Source organism: Calypte anna, chromosome 1 (assembly GCF_003957555.1).
Source record: "Calypte anna isolate BGI_N300 chromosome 1, bCalAnn1_v1.p, whole genome shotgun sequence".
Lineage (NCBI taxonomy): Eukaryota > Metazoa > Chordata > Aves > Apodiformes > Trochilidae > Calypte > Calypte anna.
The window spans coordinates 176,137,496-176,160,839 of NC_044244.1; the positions used below are offsets into that span (position 1 = coordinate 176,137,496).

The 23,344-nt window shown below is 36.5% G+C and overlaps 1 protein-coding gene across 2 annotated transcripts in view; it reads right to left on the reverse strand.

The window, feature by feature from the left end:
* FRY (FRY microtubule binding protein) overlaps nt 1-23,344 on the reverse strand; it is a 163,421-nt gene that overhangs the window by 89,989 nt on the left and 50,088 nt on the right. For both annotated transcript variants that reach the window (XM_030446532.1, XM_030446525.1), the window contains exons 4-16: nt 20,571-20,710; nt 18,550-18,640; nt 18,064-18,143; nt 17,865-17,945; nt 16,115-16,283; nt 13,559-13,651; nt 13,368-13,466; nt 10,738-10,839; nt 10,246-10,349; nt 9,664-9,772; nt 8,670-8,756; nt 6,783-6,954; nt 4,175-4,307 (exon numbers count right to left, since the gene is read on the reverse strand). In XM_030446532.1, the coding sequence (XP_030302392.1) occupies nt 4,175-4,307; nt 6,783-6,954; nt 8,670-8,756; nt 9,664-9,772; nt 10,246-10,349; nt 10,738-10,839; nt 13,368-13,466; nt 13,559-13,651; nt 16,115-16,283; nt 17,865-17,945; nt 18,064-18,143; nt 18,550-18,640; nt 20,571-20,710 (1,460 nt within the window). The remainder of the gene's footprint in view (nt 1-4,174; nt 4,308-6,782; nt 6,955-8,669; nt 8,757-9,663; nt 9,773-10,245; nt 10,350-10,737; nt 10,840-13,367; nt 13,467-13,558; nt 13,652-16,114; nt 16,284-17,864; nt 17,946-18,063; nt 18,144-18,549; nt 18,641-20,570; nt 20,711-23,344) is intronic.

Sequence of the window (23,344 nt, forward strand, 5' to 3'; positions counted from 1 at the left end):
TACATAAAATAAGAAGGAAACATAAAGAAATGTTTCAGTTGAATAAATGGCTTTGGTTTTGACATTTTTTATTCATCATATCTATACAGGGTATGAAAAATCAATTATTATTGACTCATTTGTTTCTCTTTGAGGAAAACTGGCATATATATCAAGATGGAGTTATAATGCAGGACAGTTATTTCATCAGGATCAGCATTTGTGTGATGCAAATTTCAGATGAGGCTATGAGGAAAAAGCTGGGGTGTTACCTATCACAAGTGCAGCAAAGTTATACCAGTTAGTATAAAGCAAATAGCAGATATGTAAAAAGCCCAAACAAGATGGAAGATACAGACTGTAGCCCTCAATAAGGAACAGATCTCTGGAAACTGCATACCATACATCATTACACTGAAAATGAAGCATAATTTAGAGACAGGTATGGCCTGAGAGTTTCTGTTGATTCTTGTCTTTTTGATCCTTGTCTGAGATAGCAGCACTTTAGCAACTATTATCAGCTAAAATATGCATTAGTAGCCCAAAGGCTACTCAAATATGTGGAATGGCTGACCTGCTCCCTACCAGCCTGGGAAAGTGGCTGAGTTTAAAGTTCACCATGGACCAAAATCTAGTTTGCAAGTCCTTAAGCCTTCTAAAAGTAGCTCAAGTTTCAGCTGCTGACTGTTTTCACAACAAATGCAGGTTTTTTCTGGCTCATTTACAATATTGTTTTGAAAGAATGAAGACTAAAGCAGATGTCCAGATAGACCCCAAAATATATTTTTTTTAATTTTCTCATTTTTAATGATCTGTCATTTGGCGATTGAGTACAGAGGACTTAACCAAAGCATAAAAGTGTTCCAAAATGCACAGTCTTTTCCACAATACTACTAATTACTAGCCTGTAATATGCTTGTAATATGCTTTGGAGGAAACAAAAGAGGAAGGTTCAATTTAAAGACCTGTTCCTGCTTTAATATGCTTCTGATTAAACTAGAAAAGAATAGGGGAGAAAGCAGACACCAAATAGCATTCTAAGCTACTTAGCAACACACTGAAACTCAGTGAGAAAACAGAAGATGAACCTAGTTTTCCTGCACCTCAGTCCAATGCCTGGCTTACTACATTCCTCTGCCTCTCCACCCAAGTGGACATAGCATTTGGATACCTTATTCCTGTGTTCCATCATAGAGAAAGACAATATAATAACATCTCTCAAGTTTAAATTAAGATTTATAGAGTAATACTGAACATTCACTGAAATAATGGATATAGAAAAGGCAGAAACTGACACTAGGCTTACTTAATTCTAAGACTGAAGACAGTTGTTAGATGAGTACTATTCCTTCTCTCAGCAGCCTGTACACTTAGCAGCTTGGATATGTATTGCATTAAAAAAATATTATATTATTTTAATCTGCTGACTTAAACTATTTTCACAACAATTTTTCTTTATCTCATTGTACCTGTATCCTGTATGGTAACAGATAGACCTTGAAAGGTGTCAGCAACTGTTTTGAAAGAGTAAAATACAACTCATCTGAGATCTTGTTTATAAACTTTGAACTATTGTTGCTAATGGAAGTACTAGCTGCATCAATAGCTACTGCAAAATATTTTTATAGTTGTTAACATTAAAGTGCCTTTTAGTACTTCTATTTACCAGCAAGCCAATGAGTTTTCCTTGCTGACATGAAGGGGCAAGTGAACTTTGCAGAGCTTCCTCACTACCACTTGCTGGCAAGGGCAAACAATTTGTGAACTTAAAATGGAGGCAAGAGAAAGGACAGGCTGAAAGGAAACTATTATGATGATAAATAAGTAATAATTTAGTCATACAAAAATCTGTGGGTGTTTTGTGGCAGGAGAAGATCCAAAATCTAAGGCTAAAGGCCCCAATTTATTTGAACCACCAGGCATAGGATGTGAAGTGTCTGGCAAGAGAGGTCCCACAGGGCTCTGCAGTCATCTTTGGCTGAAAGAGCATCCAACAGGATGAGCTCTGGATGAACACACCAACAGCTGTCCTCTCCTGGCACGTGTTTCTATGCCAGCAGTACCAGATTTTAACTAGGTATTGTCAGCAAAAATCTTTGAAGTACTTGCAAGAACAGGTTTATATGTTAGAAAAATGGGAACCCTCTTCTGACTAGATGTTGGTAAGTAATTATAACCAGTGCTGAAACTCATACTCTAGTGAGAAAATGCAAAGGACATCCCTTAGGATTTTAGCAAAACTCTTGAAAGTGTCATTTACTGCTTCAGAAATAAATGCTTAAAGGATCAGTCATTAAATACAGGAGCATATCTGACATTGTCAAAGAAAATTCAGAATCTGTATAATGTAAATTCATTAATTGACCAGCTACTTCCCTCTGATTCCTATTTGCTATTAGAAATATCACTATGATATTCATTTCATACTATAATGCTATCTGTAAATATGACAAAAGCTTTAACTTTAAAAAATAGATAAATATAGTATTTATTGTATCTAAATATTAAAGCCCATAAGAACTCAAAACAAATACATAACTCTAGTGAAGCATGAAGGTCTGTGAATAAAATGACAAGCAGTTACATAAAAACAATATACTGGCTTTTCCAGTTACCATGCATAATACAGTTTTTAAAAGGGACATTTCAAATGCTTGTAGTAACAGTGGATGCTGTTTTTCTTGATGTTCACATGATTTCAGATCAACTGATAATTAAGCATTTCAGGTATTTTTTCACTGGAAGACCAAGTAAAAATGTGTTCTAGTGTGCTTTTCCTTTCAAGTTACTCTAATAAGTTATAGTTTATAGGACATAAAGTACAACACAAAAATACTGGAACTTATACATCCAGATCTTCCTTAAAACTTAAAATTCTTTACATCTGACAAAAGCTACTACCTAACTGTAAGACCTGGAATTTAATACTCTTTTAAGTCTAGTTTTTTACTGCCTCTAAAAATAAACAACACTTTGGTGATGTTAAGAAATCATACTAGACATTTATAGCTACGGCTAAGTACACTTCTAAGTGCTCAAGGTTTTACAATGCTATTCTCTTTAGGGAATAAAACATGAGTTTCAAAACTCTTTCTCCCAAAATATACCCAAAAGTATTATGAAAACTGGCTGTGAGTACTGAGCAGTATATTGGGTAGTACTCAAATAAAAATATGAAGTATTATTGGATAGTAATATTGGCATGCAATTTAAATTAAGTGAGAATGCTAAAGACAGGAAGAGCTTACAGTCTCATCTAAACAGTCACAGCAACAAAGAATGGCAGAGAAATTACATGAGAACATAAAGATTGTATCAGCTGTAAAAGGTAGTTGAATTTGGCCAGAAACTGCAGTCTACCACTTGTGTTTCCAGCAAGTTGACCTTTTTTTTGATGCTATATGAAAAAAACAACCTCAAAGAGACCAGTGTCCTTTTCATTTCACCTCAAGCTTTTTCCCACTGGGGTATTTCTCTTTCAGCATAACTAACACACCCACTCCTCTAACAAGAAAGTTATGCAAGGTCTCCTTACAGTTGGGATCTCTACAATCTGTGTTTTCTGTGTGTCAAATGATGTCTCTGTTTCCTTGAAATCTACTAGATGTCCACCTCACCAGAATTCTCTATGGGAAACTTCCCTCACTGGTAATTTTGGATGAGAGTGTGATGCTGTTCAGCACTTGAGATGCTCTGGTTTGATTCTGTTCCAGTGGGGTAGTGCTTAAATCCAAGACAATTACCACAAAATTACTTGGATTTTAAATTAAGATTTGATTTTGATTACAGACATGAATAATAAAGGAAATTTTGAAAGGTTACTATTAATAGGGATTTACCAAATTTGTTGCATTCACTCTGAAGTTCAGTGATGCAAATACATGCTGAAGGAGTGTTCTGACTGCAGGCTGACAGATTTCCCACTCTGGGCTTTCAACTTTCTACCACCTAAACATCCATACTCCTCAAATGTGGTTTTGGCTATGTCGAGAATACCAGTTGAATTCCCAAGACTGCAGCATGCAAAGAAGTACAATCAACTTCTCATAAATAGTTTTTTCAAAGTATATACTCATTAAGCTTAGTGTTTTGGTTCTTTCTGTTTCTCTGATGACTCACGATAGACAGAAATAGAGAAAAGGTTCTGAAATGGCATCTCAGTATTTTATGGGATTTACTGTTCTTTAGCACTCACGTGATCATGTCTTCAGGTTCTTTGTTAAGCATCTGTATGTTGGTTAGCATCATGCACCGCCCCACTTCCTTGTCAAGATGTCTGAGTATGTTGTCCACAGCTTTTCTTACTTGAGAATAATATAAAGACATACCTGCAATCATAAGAATTTTTGGCATAATTTGGGATATTTATAGATACATTTATTTCGAAAACAAAAGCTGCTTACTGATAGTGTGCTGCATTAATTAAGAAAAATGTTTTCCTCATGAGATTGTATATTCCACTAGCAATGATGTCCTTGTTCCAAGATGGAATATGTTGCCCTCTCCGGAAAGAATGCTATTGCATGTAAAAATACCCCAAGGGAGATATATATTTATACACATACTTTTCCTGGAGAAAAAAATTAAAAATGCCTATTAAAAAGATGTTCCTACATCCCTATGTTCACACATAGTCAAATGAAGCCACAGAGTTTGTCAAGTTATACAACATGTTTTGTGAATTTCATAACTGAAGTAAAAGTTCTGACCTACTAGCAAGATTTAAACAAACTAAAGGCAAAGGAAAAAAAAAAAAAAAAAGGAATCTGAATGAGCTCTCCTAAGATTTACTTAGTAGGGAAATTACTGGCATGATATTTTATGTGAAAAACAGTATTAAACATACAGCTTTACAGCAGTTGATGGATATCAAATACTTCAGGAATGAAAACTGAACAAACTAATTTTCTGTATTCATCAAAGGCTAAAATTTAAATTTTCTTAATTAAATTTTATGTAGTAACATCGAACAATGTATTTTTATTAATCTATCTTCTAGTCAACTCTTCCTATTTGATATAGACAATGTAAGCTTAGAATTTCAAAACTGCATCAACGTTTGGACCTGATATAATCAGAAGTTCAATGGCAAAGTAGAAGGAAAAAGAAAATAGTGTAATTACTTAGCCTAATCTTACACGTTACACATGGAAACTAGAGTATTGTCTCATAGAATAGCGAAGAATTCTTAATAGAATATACAAATTCAATAGTGCAAGCATTTATTACCAAACGTATGAGAAGTAACTGAAATGAAGTGAATCACTGACAGCACTAAATACTGTGTCTGACGAACATTTAAGCATCAGTGGGTCTTACATTGCTTATTTTGTTGATATTAGTACAATGACCTAGCAACAGTGCAACAAAGGTCTTCATCACTGGTGCAGAAATATAGAGACTTTGTTTCCATTCAAGTACTATCCAGAGGGACATTGACAGGCTCGAGAAATGGGCTCATGGAAACTGCATGAAGTTCAACAAGGCCAAGTGCAAGGTTCTGCATGTGCTCAAGGCAATCTCATGCACAAATACAGGCTGGGAGGAGACAGGACTGAGGGAAGCCCTGAGGAGAAGGACTTGGGGGTGGTGGTTAACCAGAAGCTTGTGAGCTGCCAATGTGAGCCTGCAGCCCAGAAAGCCAAGGGGGTCATGAGCTGCATCCAAAGCAGCACAGACTGCCAGTCATGGGAGGTGATTCTCCATCTCTATGCTCTTCTGAGACCCAACCCCATTATAAGGACACAGAACTCCTGGAACATGTCCAGAAAGCTACTAAAATCATCAGAGGGCTGGAGCACCTCCCCTGTGAAGACAGGCTAAGGAAATTAGGGATGTTCAGTCTGGAGGAGGCTCTGAGGTGACCTCATAGTGACTTTTCAATATCTGAAGGGGACCTACAAGAAAGCTGGGGTAGAGATTTTTGTACAGGTATTTAGTGAGACAGCATGGGGAAATGGCTTAAAACTTGAAGAGGGGAGATTTAGGTTAGACATTAGGAAGAAATTCTTTCATTTGAGGGTGGTGATACACTGGGATAGGTCGCTCAAGGAAGCTGTGGCTGCCCCCTCCCTGGAAGTGTTCAAGGCCAAGTTGGATGGGGCCTTGAGCAACCTGGTCTGGTGGAAGGCGTCTCCCTACACAAGCAGGGGGGTTGGAACCAGATGATCTTTAAGGTCCCTTCCAACCCAAACCATTCTATGATTCTAAGTACAGTGAGCAGCCAGATCTTCCTTTTTGCCAGCAAAACCAGATACCTTCTGGGCATGGTTCAGAAACACTTTTCCTGCAGTACAGTATTCTCTCTGCATCGGCTACAAAGGAAGCCCAAAGCAATGGCACTGTTTATGCAGGCAGCTTTATTTAACATTTTGAAGTTTTGGCCATTCTGAAAGTTTCTTTTGGTGTGAGACACTGCAATTAAAAAGATACACAAGGAATCGTCTGTTTTTCAAGGCTGGTATATTTTCTGAGCACAGACACTGTTTCTATCAAGATGAATATCACAGCTGAAAGAAGCTAATTCTAAACTGTCTGTTTAACAGACAATTAACCCCTCTAGAACACAGGGTAGGTATCACTTCTGTAGCACCACTGAGGAATTTTCCTGAAAGCAATAAAACCCAAGTATTTGTCAAACTATACCACATATTTTATTCGAATGCACAATAAAGTAAATGTTTGCAATAAAGAAATCAATTGAACACTCGAGAAGAGTATATTATTCTGCTCAGGTACCAAAGAGCATTCAAGCCAAAGACCAGTCTCATCCAAGTTTCTATATTGTCCATTCTTTTACTGACCTATCATTTTAGCCTCCTCCTCTGTAAGAGTTTTGCTCAAATATGTTTTCTTCACTCTGAGGGTGTTTCCAGAGGGAAGGACAGCTCCAGTCACTGGCATTGGAGGTTCACCATCTTTTTGCTGCAAGCTATCAGCAATTACCAAGAAAGCTCTCAGGCCAATATTCATTCTCTGTAAAGTTCAGAAGAGCAATGAGTATCATAATCAAATAATCTTACTCTAATAACATTCTTCAATCACTTTGAAATTTTGAATATGTGCTTGACAGCATTTTTTCTGTATCTCCACTAATTGACTAGTCTGACATTTTTTAAAAAATGCCTATGAAGTAAATTATGGATTCATATGTGCACCATGAGCAGTGCTCTCCCCTCTCATCACTTTATTTCTAAGTATTTACATTATTACACTGTCTCTTATTTCAGGACAAAACACACGGATTTGATCTTGAAGTTTGTAACACATCTTAACCATACTTTCAGTTAAACACAAATGACCTAAGTGGTAATTATGAAAAAAGAGCAATAACTTCCTTGAAAGACCATGAGGCTTACCATACTGTGTGAGAAGTCTGGAATGGTGCTCAGCACCGAAAAGACAATGAGAAAAAACCAGAAAGATGAGGGTAAGTGACCTGAATGTCTTCAGGGAAATCATCAGAGGAAAGATTTCAGGCTTTGCCTTGCAATGACTGAAAGACCAGAATGTTTCAATTTCCCAGGAATGTATTCCAAAAATTCAGAGACTATTGTATTTACAGCCTCCCAGAGGTGCATTTACACAGAACACAGGTATTTTTTTAGAATGCTAAGGGGCAAGTACATAAAAATGTAGTCTCATTTTTAATTACTTTCAGACTTAAATTGTTACTTAGAAAAAGCAAAAATTCAGATGTTGATTCATCAGGAAGCAAGGTTTGTGTCCATGCCCTAAAAGCTCAGTTTCATGCAATGCTAAGAACACAATGACCTTTGCAGGACCTTCCTCAGTCACTACTGCAGATGACTCTGACCCAAAATGTGCCTGCTTGAGAATTCCACTTCATTTTTCTTTGTCAAAGAAAGGTGGAAGCTGTGCTCAAAGAAAAGCCTGCCTTTCACTACTGCTCCTTTTGACAGTAAAAAGCTTCATCTATGTTTCCACCTATTTTTTGCTATCAAGTACAATGTTTGTAAGATAAATCATTCTATTTTAACATCTTAGCAAACAGATATGACTGTTTAATACCTCAAGATTAATATGGGCAAATTTTATTGGGTGATCACAAATGCTTTTTATACTTACTGTGTTTATTATTAACCTGAAAAATAATTATTTTTTTAAATGAGTTGTTATTTTAATGAGAATTTTTCATTACTTTATAACTTTTTTCTTTTTTGTTGTTGTTGATATTTTCCTGATTGTTTTATCTAAGAGAAACACTAGAAAGCTAACTCACAGGAGTAACATTCATGACAGAGTGGGGGGCAAAACTACATTATAATTTTTTAGGTTTTGTAATCTTCAGTTCTTTTCGTATCATGTACTCCTTCTCAGTATAATTGTTTTGAAAAACATCGAAACTGTTACAGAAAATTTATATTTTAATGACAGTAGTTTAAGGTATTGCATATAACAATAGTGGAGTGACTAGGAGATACTGTGATCAATAGCTGAATTTATCTTATTAATTTGATAATCTTCACTAAGGAAACATAAGAGAGGCATAAACAATGTGGCACGTCACAAATAAAAGTCCACAGATGTATTTTACCAATAAATCAAGTTCAAGATTTGGCCTGAAAGCTGGACAAAGGTGGAAGAATGCTTATAATGTAACCAGAAAGTTAATGTAACACAACACAATACATACTAACTCATAAAAATATGCAGATGGCTCATCATACCTCAGGGTTGAGACTGAAAGCTTTTGCTGGTTTTCCAACACAGAGGAAGTCAAAGATAATTTCTTTCATTGCAAAATCTAAACGTTCCTGAAAAAGTCAAGAAATTGTAAATCATTAAGCTTCTCACTTCTGCTACTTATTTTCTTTAGGGAATGAAATGTTGAAAACCAGTTTAACCAGGAATTATTTAAAGTATGGAAAAACAGATTTTTCTGAAGTATTCAGAACATATTCTCAGACCCAAGCTTTCAACACTACTGAATGTTGACAAATTAAGAAATTTATAACATTTCCATTTTGGAAAAAAACCTTTTAATTATTTCATTTAAATGGTGGTAATTATGGTACTAACATAATATTTTATTAAAAAGGAGCTTGTTCACAGATGGCACAGTTAAGGGAAAATTTAAAGCTTCTGTTTAATGCATTCCTATTGAGCGACTTTAAGCACATGCTTAAGTGTTTTGCTCAATGGGAATGTTGTATGAAAAGTAAGTATGAGATGAAACTTCCAGCACTGAAGGTTAGTTTATCTTAGAATTTCCCATTTAAACCAATGAAAACTAAATGTGTCAGCTACATGCTGGACTTGGTTTTCCTCTGAACAGCTTCTTTAAAACCAGTGCAACTCTTCGTTCTCTATAGTAGGATTCAGTATCAGGATGACATACAGCATATTATTTTGAAGTCAGAGCCTATCAACAGATGCATTTTCTGACTTGCTGGCAATTCCAAAAACTGTCAAAATATACATTTGAGTTGACATGAAATAATTTTTACTCTTTTTTCAGTGCAATAAAGTAAATCAAAACTGTTGTTGAAAAGAAGTTTGCCCCAGTTTGAGCTATAATTTTTTCATTGCCTACATGAAAGAGATTGACAATGGAGTTAAAAAAAGAAAACCAGGAAATACAGATTTAGTTATTTGTTAATTTGTTATGTGGAAAACAAGTTATTCTTTGACTAAAAAGACATATGCATGGTTCCCCCATACCTGTGCAATAAACTGTATTATCTTCACAAAGATGTTTAGAGGCATATCTCTTGGCACAACACCACGGGATCCTTTGGGGAAAAGTGTTGTAACAATAGTAATAAGTCGACTGTAAAAGAAGGGAAAAAAGCATTAGACATTTCTGGACCCCACAGCACTTCACTTACTATGAAATGTACATGTGAAATCCTACTCCATTTATAAAGACTGGAATGTATATATGGAAAATATAATGGGGCATCTCGTTCTGATCCTCCACTACAAATTCAATATGATTCTTTTATTTCATTATTACATTACAAGTAACAATAAAACAGTCAACCACATGCCACTGCAAAAATATTTTTATCTTTAACCAGGCAGAGAAATTTTTAGTTCCTCCCAAAGTAGACAAAACTATATGCGGTAATTTTAGAAGGTGGGAGAGTAACTGTTGGTGCCACAAAAGGGAGTATTTTGTTCTGCACAGTTGAGTTTTTCATTTCAAAACAAAAATAGGTTCAATTCTAAGGAGCTCAAACCTCTTCACTGGCAACATACACCCTACAAGGCCTGATGATCATAACAAATGCAGCATCTTACCTTTGGGTAGCTGTGTTGCTTTCACATTTAATTCTGATCATGTAAACCCACAGTAGTCTGTACAGAGATTCCAGTGCAACTCGAGCCATTTTTGGGTCCTTATTCTAGAGAAATATATAATGTAAGAATAAACTTCAGGCACAAATTAGAAAGGAGGTTCTGCACTTAATGGATGTCAAGGTTCAGAGTCTTTGAAACAACATTACAAAAAGATATAGCCTCACAGCTGCCCAGTAGCATTCCTCTTTCACAGCTGTTTGACTCAGGCTTGTTTTGAGATAGAAAAACAGCAGAAATTCAAACTAGGCAAAAGGATAATTTTTTGATTCAGAGAAAATCTGCACAGCTAGGGAACTGGTACTGTTGGCAACAAAATTATGTATGGAATCAGATAATAGCAATAATTCAGCATATTTCCCTAAAATGGATTTGCAACAGATCAACAGTGCATACTCAAGTTTTAATACAATATTAAAACCAGAAGATACTAACCTTGAGATTGGATAGGCAGTTGTTGAGGAATACATGCCATCTGTTTAAAAAGAACTGCTTCTGACTGACACACAGTAGGCATGTTACCAAAGGGTACAAAGCCTAGACAGAAAATGGATGCCAATACCGTATTACTTCCATGTCTACATAACATAAAAATAACTTAATAGAAATACTAAAAAGTTAAAGCTCTAACTTCTCTACATTGTGCAATACATGTTAGTCAATATAAACACATTGCTAAGTAGAATAATTTAAAGGAACCTTTCTCTAAAGCTGTTATTGATCTATTTTATGGATGGACTAAAAACAAATGTCTGCTTGTAACAGTGTAGTAAATCCAAAGATGGGCCACAATTCTACAGACTCACAGGGCAAATCTCTGTCAGCTAACAGAGATATCATAGACATAACTAAACTTCATTATAATAATAACATGATCCATAGGCCTTGTTGGGGTTTGTGAATGCTCAGATAGATACCTATTACTCCTCAAAATCTGCAGTCACATTATTTGCTGAGACACATGTCAAGCATCTTAAAGAACTGTGTTAAAACACAGGCGATGCCTGAATCTGCTGGTAGTTACATCTTGATACATAAAAAAAAAAAAAAAATAAGAAGCAAGACAGAACATAAAAGAAGCAAGACAGAACATAGAAGTGCAGATACTGGGACCTGGTCTCTATGTCAGCATTTCCTTTAACACTCACCTTGTAAATGTTACACTAAAGAAAATAAGCTAAAATGCAGCTATTAATTTAAAAATTAACTTTGCTATTTCAGCAAGATTTTCCTGTTTCAGTTGTCATTTTAATATACTCAATAAGGATTTAAAACATATCAGTAAAAAATAAGATAATTTTATCTTAAAGATCAATGATTCTCAAAATTAACCCTAAAATTCTATCTTCAGGCACAGATTGAAGCGTAAAATACCCCACAAACCCCAAATTCTGTTCCTCTAATATATAACATATATTGTCCATAGATAGGCTAGACCTGGTTTCTTGAGCAAATGGCAAATGTATATTAATTTTTATTTTTATGATCTTCATGTCCAAAAGAGATATGGGAGAGGATAACTGAAATCTTCTCAAGGGAGACATTTTTACCACATTAACATGATGAATATAATAGTGTACTTGACAGGATCACAGAGATTCCTTCCACCCCAAAAATGTTAAAACCCATCCTAAGAAAGAGCCTTAGGAGGGAAGATACAAATCGTCTCCAGGAGTTTCCTAATTCTCTGTGACTGGGTCAGACAAGACACTTTTAGACGAAAATGAGGCAGAATGAATGCCCCCATCCTGCCTGTACAATGAGTGCACCAATTCACAAAACACTGATCTTGTAAAGGAAGGTTCTTTTCAGCCTCTAAAGACTGTGCTTTCTTCCTGGAAGCCTGAAAATATGCACTGCAGCTATTTCTGCCAACTGTTTGCTTTCCCCTCCTCCTCCTCCTCGCAATGTTTGTATTTCTAATCACACCCTCACAAGAATCTATTCTATTTTGTCACTTTTAACTGCGTAGCTTCCAGTGTGGTATGTGCAGACAAGCAATCAAACACTAAGCCCCAGCTGTGCAATCTTTTCTCAAGCACACAGTATTGACTTTGGCAAGTACAGCCACCAGTTTGGGGAAGTTCTACTTTGTGTAAAAACTGTACAGCAAAGCTCTCACCCTGCTGCAGTTTCAACAACGCTTTATTAGCTTGGCAGAGTGGAAAGGAGCTGCACAAACACAAGCAGAGTGAAACCAGAAATCCATCCCAAGTCTCCCACTAATTCAAACGGGATGCAAAGCTCCAGGGGATGCTTGGATTCCCCATGGGACTGCAGGGGGATTGGTGGAATGGTGGCAGGGAAGCACACTCCTGCGCTCTTCCCAGAAGACTCACTAGGTGCTACTGAGCAGCATTTGCCAAGAGAGCTGCAAACAGGGAAGTCTTTCTGACTTTCCCATAAAACCAGGGAGGATGAACGACAACCTTCTTTACTTAAAAGGTCCAAGACTTCAAAATGGATTAGCTAATGCTGCAGTGCTGACGTGCACTGACCCAGTTGGAGCACCAGACTGCTTAAGGCGGCCAGCGTCAAACTGACTCAGATCTTCTTTTAATTCAGATCAACTCATGCTTCCAAAAATACACTGCAGTGCCACTGTTCATCTCACAAGATGAAAATGAAATAGGGAGCTGCACAGTAGCCAAGTAACGGATTTAAAAGGGCATGTGTTATACATTTTTTTGTTCCTTCAATGTATTATTTAATTCCTGTGAAAGAGTTGTTCCCACATGCCTCATTTATTCTTGCTTGACAAGAAGTGAACTCTATTCTTTCTCTTCTCTTCTTAATGTTTACACATAACAAGTATGAAAAAACCTAACCATTTAACAATAATAGACCCAGAAGTTGAAAACATCTGTTTGATCCAAAGTGATTTTTATCATATTCTGAATAAAATAAATATAACAATAATAATAACCATCCCTGCAAACATAAATCTATTGGTGTAGAAATAGTGTAGAAATAATTTTGCAACCCATTATGGGAATTTCCCAGGAGTCTTTCTCAGAGGTATTTCTGACAAAGAGCTTTAGCTTCTGCTTTTCAGGGTTACTGACCAATGAGTGCTTCTTTCGTGAGGAAAGTTCAAGTGTTGTATCATACAGGCTTTCAACGAAGTTCCTCAGACAGGGGACATTCACTTCATTTTTAACAGCCTGAAAGAAAACTCCATGTTAATAAAACACTATCATAGGCTGTTTTAACTAGTGGAAAAAAATAATTCAAACAACCTGAAAAATAAACTCACAGCGGCTACCGGGACAAGAATTTCAACAAACAGTCCTGCCAGTGCATGCTTGATATCTTTGTCTTTAACTTCAAGGAAATAATGTGCACATTCCTAAAACAAAACAAAACAAAACCAAACCATAAATTGAGTGTCAGCTGGAATAAAGACCTCTAGATTTTTGCTGAAGGCACATGAAGTGTCAGTGACTATTTTTATCTTGCAAATCCCACAGAAAACATTTGTCTATTACCTTCTAAAGCTGCATTTTTCAGCAAGCAGAAAGCAGGATATAAGTCAACATCAAGGATCTGTTATTTTACCCATGACAAAGTCTTCACTGATTCCAGCTGTGCCCGGGTGCTGTGCTGGTGATGGCAAGAGAGTGGGATGTAGGAGCTGACCTCATTCCTTCCCTGTGTATACCTTCAGGAGCACGAGTAACAGCCCTCATGGGCTGCTTTACAATGTTTTTGGAGGCCAGAAAAGGAATGTACTTCTTTGGTAAGATACTCAAGGGAAGGAACAATCTTTCTGTAAATATTCTGGATAAATTTCATTGGTAGGATCCACTGCAGATTAAAGGTCAATACAGAACTGTACTATGTGAGGGAGTAGACTGCAGTTTCCAGCCTGCAACTGGGGATGAGAGAGAAAGTAAAAATGTACTTTTTTCCTAAACATGCAGAGAACTACTATTCACACAGCTGTGCTGCTCAGGAAGTGAGGGAGGGGAGATAAGCATCCACCCACCCTTGAGTTTCTGTGCAACTTCTCTGAGGACAACAAATCATGTTGTTCCAGTTATTTTTTCCCCTCTAGGTCCAAGGGCCAAACAGCCCTGCCATTACAAGGATGGGCCCCACTGGCCTTTTTCACTGCACATGGGTGCAGAGCAGTTTACACTTTAGGCTGTACATAATTTTTCTTGGCTGCAATCAGGATTCTACACCACATGGCTTCAGTTCAGTCACCCTGGCCATTTCTGCTACAGAGCTGAGGCCCCTGTGCAAAGACAGTCACCTTCCTGGGCTGCTCCTGTACCTCATGGTGGAAGACAGGCTTTTCTGGAGCTTGCTGCTGGGATTAACTCACCCTCTGAAAGTGTCTCTTTACTAGAGCACAGCTGGTGTAACAGAGCTTGTAACTGAGGCACTGCATGTAGATACCCAAACAGACAAAGAATCAAACACCCCCCACAGAATCAACCTGTATTTCACCAAAACAAACAAAACTGGGTTTCCTACAGACATAGTGTATCTTATGGTGAATTGCAGCATGTAAAAGAATTAATTTGGTGCTGAGTTACAGCTGCTATGAGCAAGGCAGAGATCATTTACATCCAAGTTTTGAGTCTACTACATAGGATGTTTACCACTGATTTCAGGACCAGCAATCACTGGATCCCAGCTGTGCTGTGCCCAAAAGCTGTACCAGAAAGTCACTCACTCAAATTAGTCATGTGCACTGAACACACACTACTTCAATATATTGCCAGCTCTGGGTAACTTACAGTAAGTCAATGCATACTAAGATGTGTTTATATAAAGAAGCATAGGGTAAGAAGAAAGCTGTTTCTGTGTTGTTAAGTATGTTTTAACTACATTATTAAATATGGTTTAAAACACACTGCAAAACTGAAATTGACTGATTCCTATTAAGGACTTAGAGAAATGGCTCTATGTGTCTGTATGCATGTGTATTTGTATTCCAATGTCAAATCCTTACTTGAGGGCATCCAGCATTGGTTTTTCACTTCATTGACACCATCAATAAGCTGATCTTTATGTGGACATTTAAACATCCGTTTTACTGGATGACTGGCTACAAACCATGTAGCCATGAGGATGATCACAAGAAAAAAGAGGCAATAAAAAGCTTAAGCCAAATAAATCTGCTGATGGAACAGAACCCATTGTACATTACCAACAAGAAATGTGTCCTTTCAAAAATGTCTAAATATAAAGTATTTTCTTTCATTTTACAAACTTACGTAATCTGTTAATTTAAAGCATTCATGATAGTCAAACTATGCTCTGTACAAGTGTCTCTAAAACCAGATGCATACCGAATGCACCCAACAGGTAGGGGGGTGAAGGTGCAGTAGAAGGAGTCAGCATATTCAAAGGAATTCATGCAGCTGTTGTCTCAAGTCTTTGTCTCTTCCTCTGTGTCTTTTCTCCATCAGAAGTTCCTGTCCTTTCTGATAACTGTGTCAAGGGTAGAAGACTCACTTTGGAGGTAATGAACAGCTAGGGAGACATAGCCAGGTAGGGACCCAGGGCAAGAACAGCTGTGGGGTGGCATGGTGGAAGGCCTGGGGTCTACAGAACCAAAACTCTTTGTGAAGGATGAAATGTATGAATTAGGGGTATAAGGCTGATGAAAAGCTGTTATGAAATGACACATTCCAGAGGTTGTAGACTGCAGTGTTGAGGTTCTGAACAAACAGAAAGTAGCAGCACATACATTTCTGTGGGAATGACATATGGAAAATCTCCTGAGTACTACAAAGAAGATGAAGAAGAGCTCATTCTAAAGGTCTGGGAATCACAGTTGTAAACTTAGGAACTTTACCTGCATAAACTGAAGAGAAGCTTCAAAGTCCTCCACAGGATACATCTTAATGCGAAAGAATTTCATTCCCATTATAAGACTGATAATGCTCTGAACCACATACGGACTTTGCTCTTTATGCCGTAACTCTTTTAACTCAGCCATGAATTTCTTCTTCACAGCAGGAAACCTAAGAATTCACATTGGTTAGTTACAAAAAAGGTACAGAGTCACATTTGAAAGGTATCGTAAGATAGATGAATGTGGAAAATCTAAACAAGATTCAGCCTTGGTTGTCATTTCATTCAGTATGTGAAGAGATTTCTTTTTGTATTTTTCTATCACTTTTGATAAACACAGAAAATGAAGTGTATAGCCTGATCAATTATTTTCTTAACATGCCCCTCTTTTATATAACAGCTCACAACATCATTAGAATGAAACACCCTCGCATGTTTTTCAACAATCCAAAATGATAGTTTTCTGGTAAGTCCATGCAATGTTTTCCAAAGAAAATATTTAAATGATAACCACAAAAACATTCAGATAGGCTATTCCTCCCTTCAGGTTGTTTTTTTTTTTTTTCTATTAGCCATCACAGTAACACTTTGGTATTAACTACATTTTGGGATGAATTACTTTGTGACCCTTTTTATCTCCCCCGAGTCTACTGGAGGTGTCTTTTGAAACACACTGTCCATAAAAATAACATCTAGGAAGAGCACCCAACAGGATCTACTGTCCTTTTTGGGACAAAATTAAGATTGTAAATTTTATGGGTAGCTGTAGTAGATAACAGCCTGTTGTTATTGTCTTTGATAGGGAATACAGGAAGGTTGATAAAACCAGGTTGGCAGGAAGAAGGCCTTAATCAGTAGTAGCATCCTAGCATGGTCCTTCAGAAATAGAGGAGAAAACCAGTATTTATGGAGAATTGGTATGTTTTGTCTTTGATAATCAACTTGAAGCTTTAGACCCAGATGTCACTTCACTTTTTGGCTTTGACCCAGCCAATTTAGAAGCCCTCAACTGAAGTCTACAGAAGTCCTAAGATTTCCAGGAACTCAAACCAGTTTGCCTATATCAAGCTAAATAAGTAAGTCTGGTTAAGTTTATTGGTGTTGCTCAGAGCAACACCAGTAAGACAGGAGAAAGACATCACTGACATAGATCTATGTTGGGGCAGTAAATTTCATCCTTGTGCTTAGCTTGTGTGTGTGACATTATAATGGGTATCTGAGTTTCTGAATTTGTCTGCTTCCAGATTAAAAATTTAATACTCGACTCCACAAAGTGGTTTTTGGCTTTCCTGTGACATCTGTGCTAAGAAGTGCAGGATGAAGGATTCAGAAGCAGTTTTGTTAAGTTCTAAACTGAAATAACTTCAGAGAAGCTTTTAAATGTTCTTATGTTGGAGTACAGCCACTTTTAGGTTTGCCTAGCTAGAGAAAATATAGCATATAGAAAAACAATTAATTAAAATAGCTTTCTTCAGCCCTTTGGGCTTTCCACAGACGTCACTGCTGAGATAAGAAAAACAATGCAGCTGTAGTCTACTTGAATTTATTCAGTATTGCTGGACTAGATACAGAAAGCCTGCGATTCCCAAGAGTTCTATGCTTTGAAACACATGCATGAACAGAGGGCCAGTGAGTGGAAAGGATTTATTCTTACACCATCTTTTAGCAAAGTGACAAAATCAGAATAATCATATGCTAAGGAAGTAAAACTTTTCATATTTGCATTATGTATGGTATTCAATTTTACTTACTTTGCTTGAGCTAGAACACCTATTACTTCTGCATACAAATCTGCAACAATGTGCATATTTCCAGTGTTAGGACCAAGGTATCTAGCAAGAGACAGGAAAAAAATTCTTGATTGAGAAAGCATCCTGCTTAAACCACTGCAAATTTTTAAGTCAGCAAATGTATTTTTTCATATAATTTTTGTGTGAAAAAGAGCCTTACCCTTCTTTGTATTTAAAGTGCTTGAAAGCCAAGTTAATAACATCATGTACCAAACTGTCTATTACAGGATGAAGTGGAATCTGAAAATAGAAAGAAGTAAAACATAAGCAGTACACATACTATACCTCAAGCTGCACACCTTTGTGCTTGTATTATTCCTGGGTACCCTCCCTACACAAACATGGTATCTGATGAAATAGTATCTAACAAAATAGCTAACAAAACTACTGAAATGAGCCATGCATTTAAAGTACATTCAGCATTGAACAGCAATATTTCAGCCTTGAAGACCTGGCAAAGTAAAGTATGTACAAGCAGAGTAGTATGAATCCTACGTGTGCAAGAAAGGAATAAACAAACATGCAGGATGTAGCTCATGTTTTATTAGACTCTTAAAGATGGGAAGAGAAAGAAAGAAGAATCCTAAAATCAGGTGGTATTAGTAATTTCCATCCTTTATTAACAAATAATTCATGAACTACATACCTGTTTCAAAACTTCTATTAATACTAAAGAAAAAATAAAATCAATAGCCAGATCTCTTCTCTCCATTAAATAATCCCTTTGCTGTTCATCACTGCAAAATCAAAACAGGAAAAACAGTATTCAGGGGATATGTCATAATTATATGCCTTCCTCAATTACACAAAACAGATTAATAGAGGACTGTGTTCCACTTTTTAAACTGCAGTCTAGCATTTCAGAAAGTAATGCACTGATACGCTCTTAAAATCTTGAGATAAATAGATTAAATCTAACTTGTTACATTCACCTTCCTTCATGCGTAAATGTTGCTCACCATTTCCTCCCTTTTTTTCCCAGTTTAAGGTCAACACAAAACTTTCTCAAGAAAAATAAACGCAACAGAACAAAACAAACAGAACTTTGGGATTCTTTATTATAAAGCAGCTTTCACTTCAATTTCCTTGCTGATGGCACCATTTAGACAGTTCTCAATTACACTTTGGAGAATAATGTAGTAAATTGTTTTGTGCTATCACATTCATATTTACACTTGTGACAGATTTTGAAAAATGCCTTCTAAAGTACTGATGGAGATTTCATAACCAAACTACATTATCTTCTTAGGACTATTCCAGTGTTATTTTTTAACCTTGTAATCAGTTGTCAAATGTTCCAATACATTCCTTGTGCAGAACAACACACAGGAATAAATGTCCAAAGTGAGTAACTTGCAATACAAATATAAAAAAATACCCAATTGGGTCACCTGCTCACAGTTTCAATTTTTACTGAAAAGATACCATGAAACATACAATACTTTAAAAAAAGACATTAAAGAGACACTTCAGCAATTGATCAGTTACCACTGATTTCAGTGAGATTTTTGCTTGCATGAATTCAGTACAATTCTTATAAACCTTAGGAACTTCAGTGACTTCAATTGTACTCATGTGCTTACAATAAAATGTGCATTTAAGAGTTCTTGATCAGTGATGAAACAGATTATTTGCATTTTAGTTTTCTTGGTTTCACATTAACAGGAGCTTTAAAGGACTGGTTATATGGTCTTTCCTTAACACTATCACTTGACAGTGTGGTCTTGGCTCACTGCTAAGCTGCCTTCTAAGGCAGCTAAATTTTAGGTCGAATTACAGAAGATGAATAGGTTGTCCTGTAGCAGGCTTCTCTAATGGGCTGAGAGAAAGAAGCACTTCAAGGCATGGATACATCTCATCCAAAAGCAGACATCTAGTTGATGAATTGTACCTTCATACTGCCTACTTCCACCTGATGATTCAGGTCCATATCTAGCTTGATATTCTAAAACTAGCTTCTACCCCTTTGCTTGAGCAACTGTTGTCTCCAATAGTTACCAAATTATAATGTAATCCTAGTGGGAAGAATTACCTATGCATTTTCAAGCATCAGGTCTGCCAGTATTGATTCTCCAACTGCTTCAGTAAAGTGAGTAAATACACTACCAAAGTATTCATAAAAACTGTAAGCTTGAAGAATATCACTGTATCAAAGCATCAGACTTCAATATAAACAAAGACCAATCTGTTGCCTTGTCTCTGTAGAACTACTGATACCATAAGACATAAATATATTGGCTTTGGGGTTTTATTTTTTGTTTGCTTGTTTTAAGAGCTAAGTCAATGATGCTAAAGCTCTTTGACTGATTCACAATGTTTTGGATTTAGGATAGGGGTATGCAACATTTCTATGATCAAACAAAATGCTATATATAAAAAAAAATCCTCCTAAGTGTCACAGAGTAAAGTTCTGCTCATGTGAATAAAGAAGACAGACACAGTTTAAACAAACCAATATTTAAATGTCATCACAGCATCCAAAACCACAGTAAGAAGTAGTGAGAAGCATCATTTCAAAGACACAATTACTCCATCCATCTAAAAGCTTAGAGAAGAGTTTGAGGAACAAGCAGATAAAGGTGATAACAAATTTCAAACAACTGTAACTTCACAAAAGCTGATGGGTAAATCTCTCCATAATCCATGTATGCACATTCAAACTCCTACCTTTTGGATTTAGTGCTGGTTCTTGGTCTGTACTCATGAGATTCATCCTCTATGCCATTCTGCCTTTTATACCAATCAAACAAAGTGCGCAGGATAGAAGGTAGACAATATTCTGAAAGTGAGCTCATTGAGCTTATTACCTGTGGAGAAAATACAACAAATAAATTGGTGTTCAGGTTTCCTCTCCTCAGATTTCCTCTCCTCCTCCTCCTCTAAAAAAAAAAAAAATTTAAAAAATTCAATAGATATGTTTTTTCTTGTTTTCATCTCATTTTTGAGATTCCTGGTACAAGCAGTGACTTAATATTCTGCATTCCTATTGAAACATAAGCAGAAATACAGTAACAAGCTGTATGTTGATAGTGTCTTTCCACTGATGATACTAAAACGTATTAAAATTTTATCTCACAACTTACATCAGGAAACTACCCAGTTCTTGAAGGGCCTTATTTTAATTTGTAACACAATGTCAATTTGAGTTTAAGCACATCATTAGGAAAGAAAAAATTATGAATTAGAGGTACTGTCTCATGGATTGTATCTGACCGTTTGATGCCCCTCCTGGAACTCAGAAAATACTGAGAAACCTCACAAGCTTTGCAATAATCCTAACCAACTACACACACAGATATGCTCATTTTACTATTAGGCTGACACACCAAATAACTTCTCTTTTATATACAGGAAAAAAATTACAGCTTGCTGTGCCTTTGTGTACAGAAATAAGTAAAACTTAGTTTAAGATTAATCCTTAGAATCCTAATTAAACAGCTCTAGTGGCATACTTGAACAGAAAATTACTGCTATCACAGTAAAAACTGTGTACCTGACTAAAGAAATGTTACTAAACATGCTGCTATTGTACTATGATTTAAACTCCCTACCACAGAAAACCACTTTAGGGTGAAAAAAAAAATAATTATACCAGATGATTATATTGCAACTGAATGCTCACAGGTACAGCATTTGTGTACATTCTAAGAAAATAGAAAACAATTATGTAAAATAGGAATAAAACACTGAGATGGGGATTTGTGACTGCCTCAAGATCATTCAGGGCTTGATCCTGCAAAGTGCTGAGTAGAAGGTGTGAAGTGCTGAACAACTCTGCCAGCTTTAACCACCAGTTTAAACTTAACCCAGTGTGTTTCAGTGTCTTTGGAACAACAACAGTAAAGTTTAATCTCTTGTATAAGACCATGCTTGCATGAAGTCTATGACTAATAGCAAAACTGTGAGACTAAGCACCTTATATACAATTCCTTATATACAATTCCCTTAAATGACACCAAAGCCTTAAATGACAACTTCTGTGGATGACAGTTCAGATCAGTAATTCTGATCTCTTTCTGCCTCTGAATTGAAGTAATTCACAGTGATGTTGGGGTCTAGAGTGAATGAGACACTTAGAGGACAAAATAGTATTGTTTTGATTGGCTTCAGGTATCATGACCTAAAATTAAACACTGAATATTAGAAAGCTCTAACTACTGCTTCTGTAAAAAGAAAAGATTCTATGAAAGTACTGTCTTAGAAAAGCTTTCAATCCAATGTTTCCAATGTATTTTTCACCTGAAATATGAAAAAAGTTACTGAGGAAGATGGCACGAAGGTACTGCAAAGGTTCTGCTTGGAGCAGTGACAGGAGGCCTTTCATGAAGAATGAAGCTCAGGCTTCACAGAAGCCCAGGCTCAATCACACCAAAGTTTTCAAGTGTGAGGCTTCACATAAATACTTGGAAGACATGAATCACCCAGAGAGAACTGTGGTTTGCCTCAGGACTCTCCGACAGTTCAAATGCTGCTTTATTGTTTCCCAGAAGTGTTTCAGCACCTTTAACAACACTAGTTGTTAATGATGACCTGTAGTGAAAAAGGGTTTACTGGGGAAGGCTGGAACAGAGCTAAGTATCTTTAAGAGATCACCTTATTTAACTGTAAGTGCAAAATTCTTTCAGTCATGCCTTCCTGCACGTTCACCAACATATATATCACTGCTTTCTCTAAATCCCAGCGACACAATTTCACTCACCACAAGAAGTCAAAGTGACTCCTGTTAAAATCTCCTCAAGCCATACTTTCTCTGCTAAATTTACAGTGTGTGACTTTAGTAGGGATAAAAGGTCAATATAGGTGTTTTTTTTTTAATCTTTCTGTCATTGCACTTTTAAGACAGGAAGGAAGGGTGGACTGGGCAAAGACCTGGCTCTCAGGGAACAGGAAGGGAGGGAAGTCTAGCCAGTGCATTGGTTACTCAACCCTTTCATTTACTGGAAGTAAATGCAGGACTGAGATGAATTCCAGCTCTGTGCTGCTCCTGAAAGGGAGTGCACAGATGTACAAATATGTCCTTGTTGGACAAATTATCATGTTCTTCCATCATAAATTAACTACCTACTCTATAGCTAAAGCATAAAAAAGAAAGCTGCACAAGTATGAAGCTGTTTAAAACTTGTGTTCACAAAGCATTAAATATACTTAACGTAAATGCCTAGTATTTGTTTTGGACTCATAAGTAAGGACAAATTTCATTACATTTTGCCCAGATAGTTAGCTGGAATTTATATACTTTCACAAAAGTCTTGCTAGATTGTCAAAATACAAATAGAAGAAATGTACCCATGAACAGCATATAGATGCTGATTTTTTAAATTTCACATACAAATTTCTATGTGCTTTAACAGCAAATACATTTAAAACTGCATTTAGTTTCCAACAGCATCATTAACTTACTGGGTCTGTGTGTTTTTCATAAACCATATATGTCAGTTTGT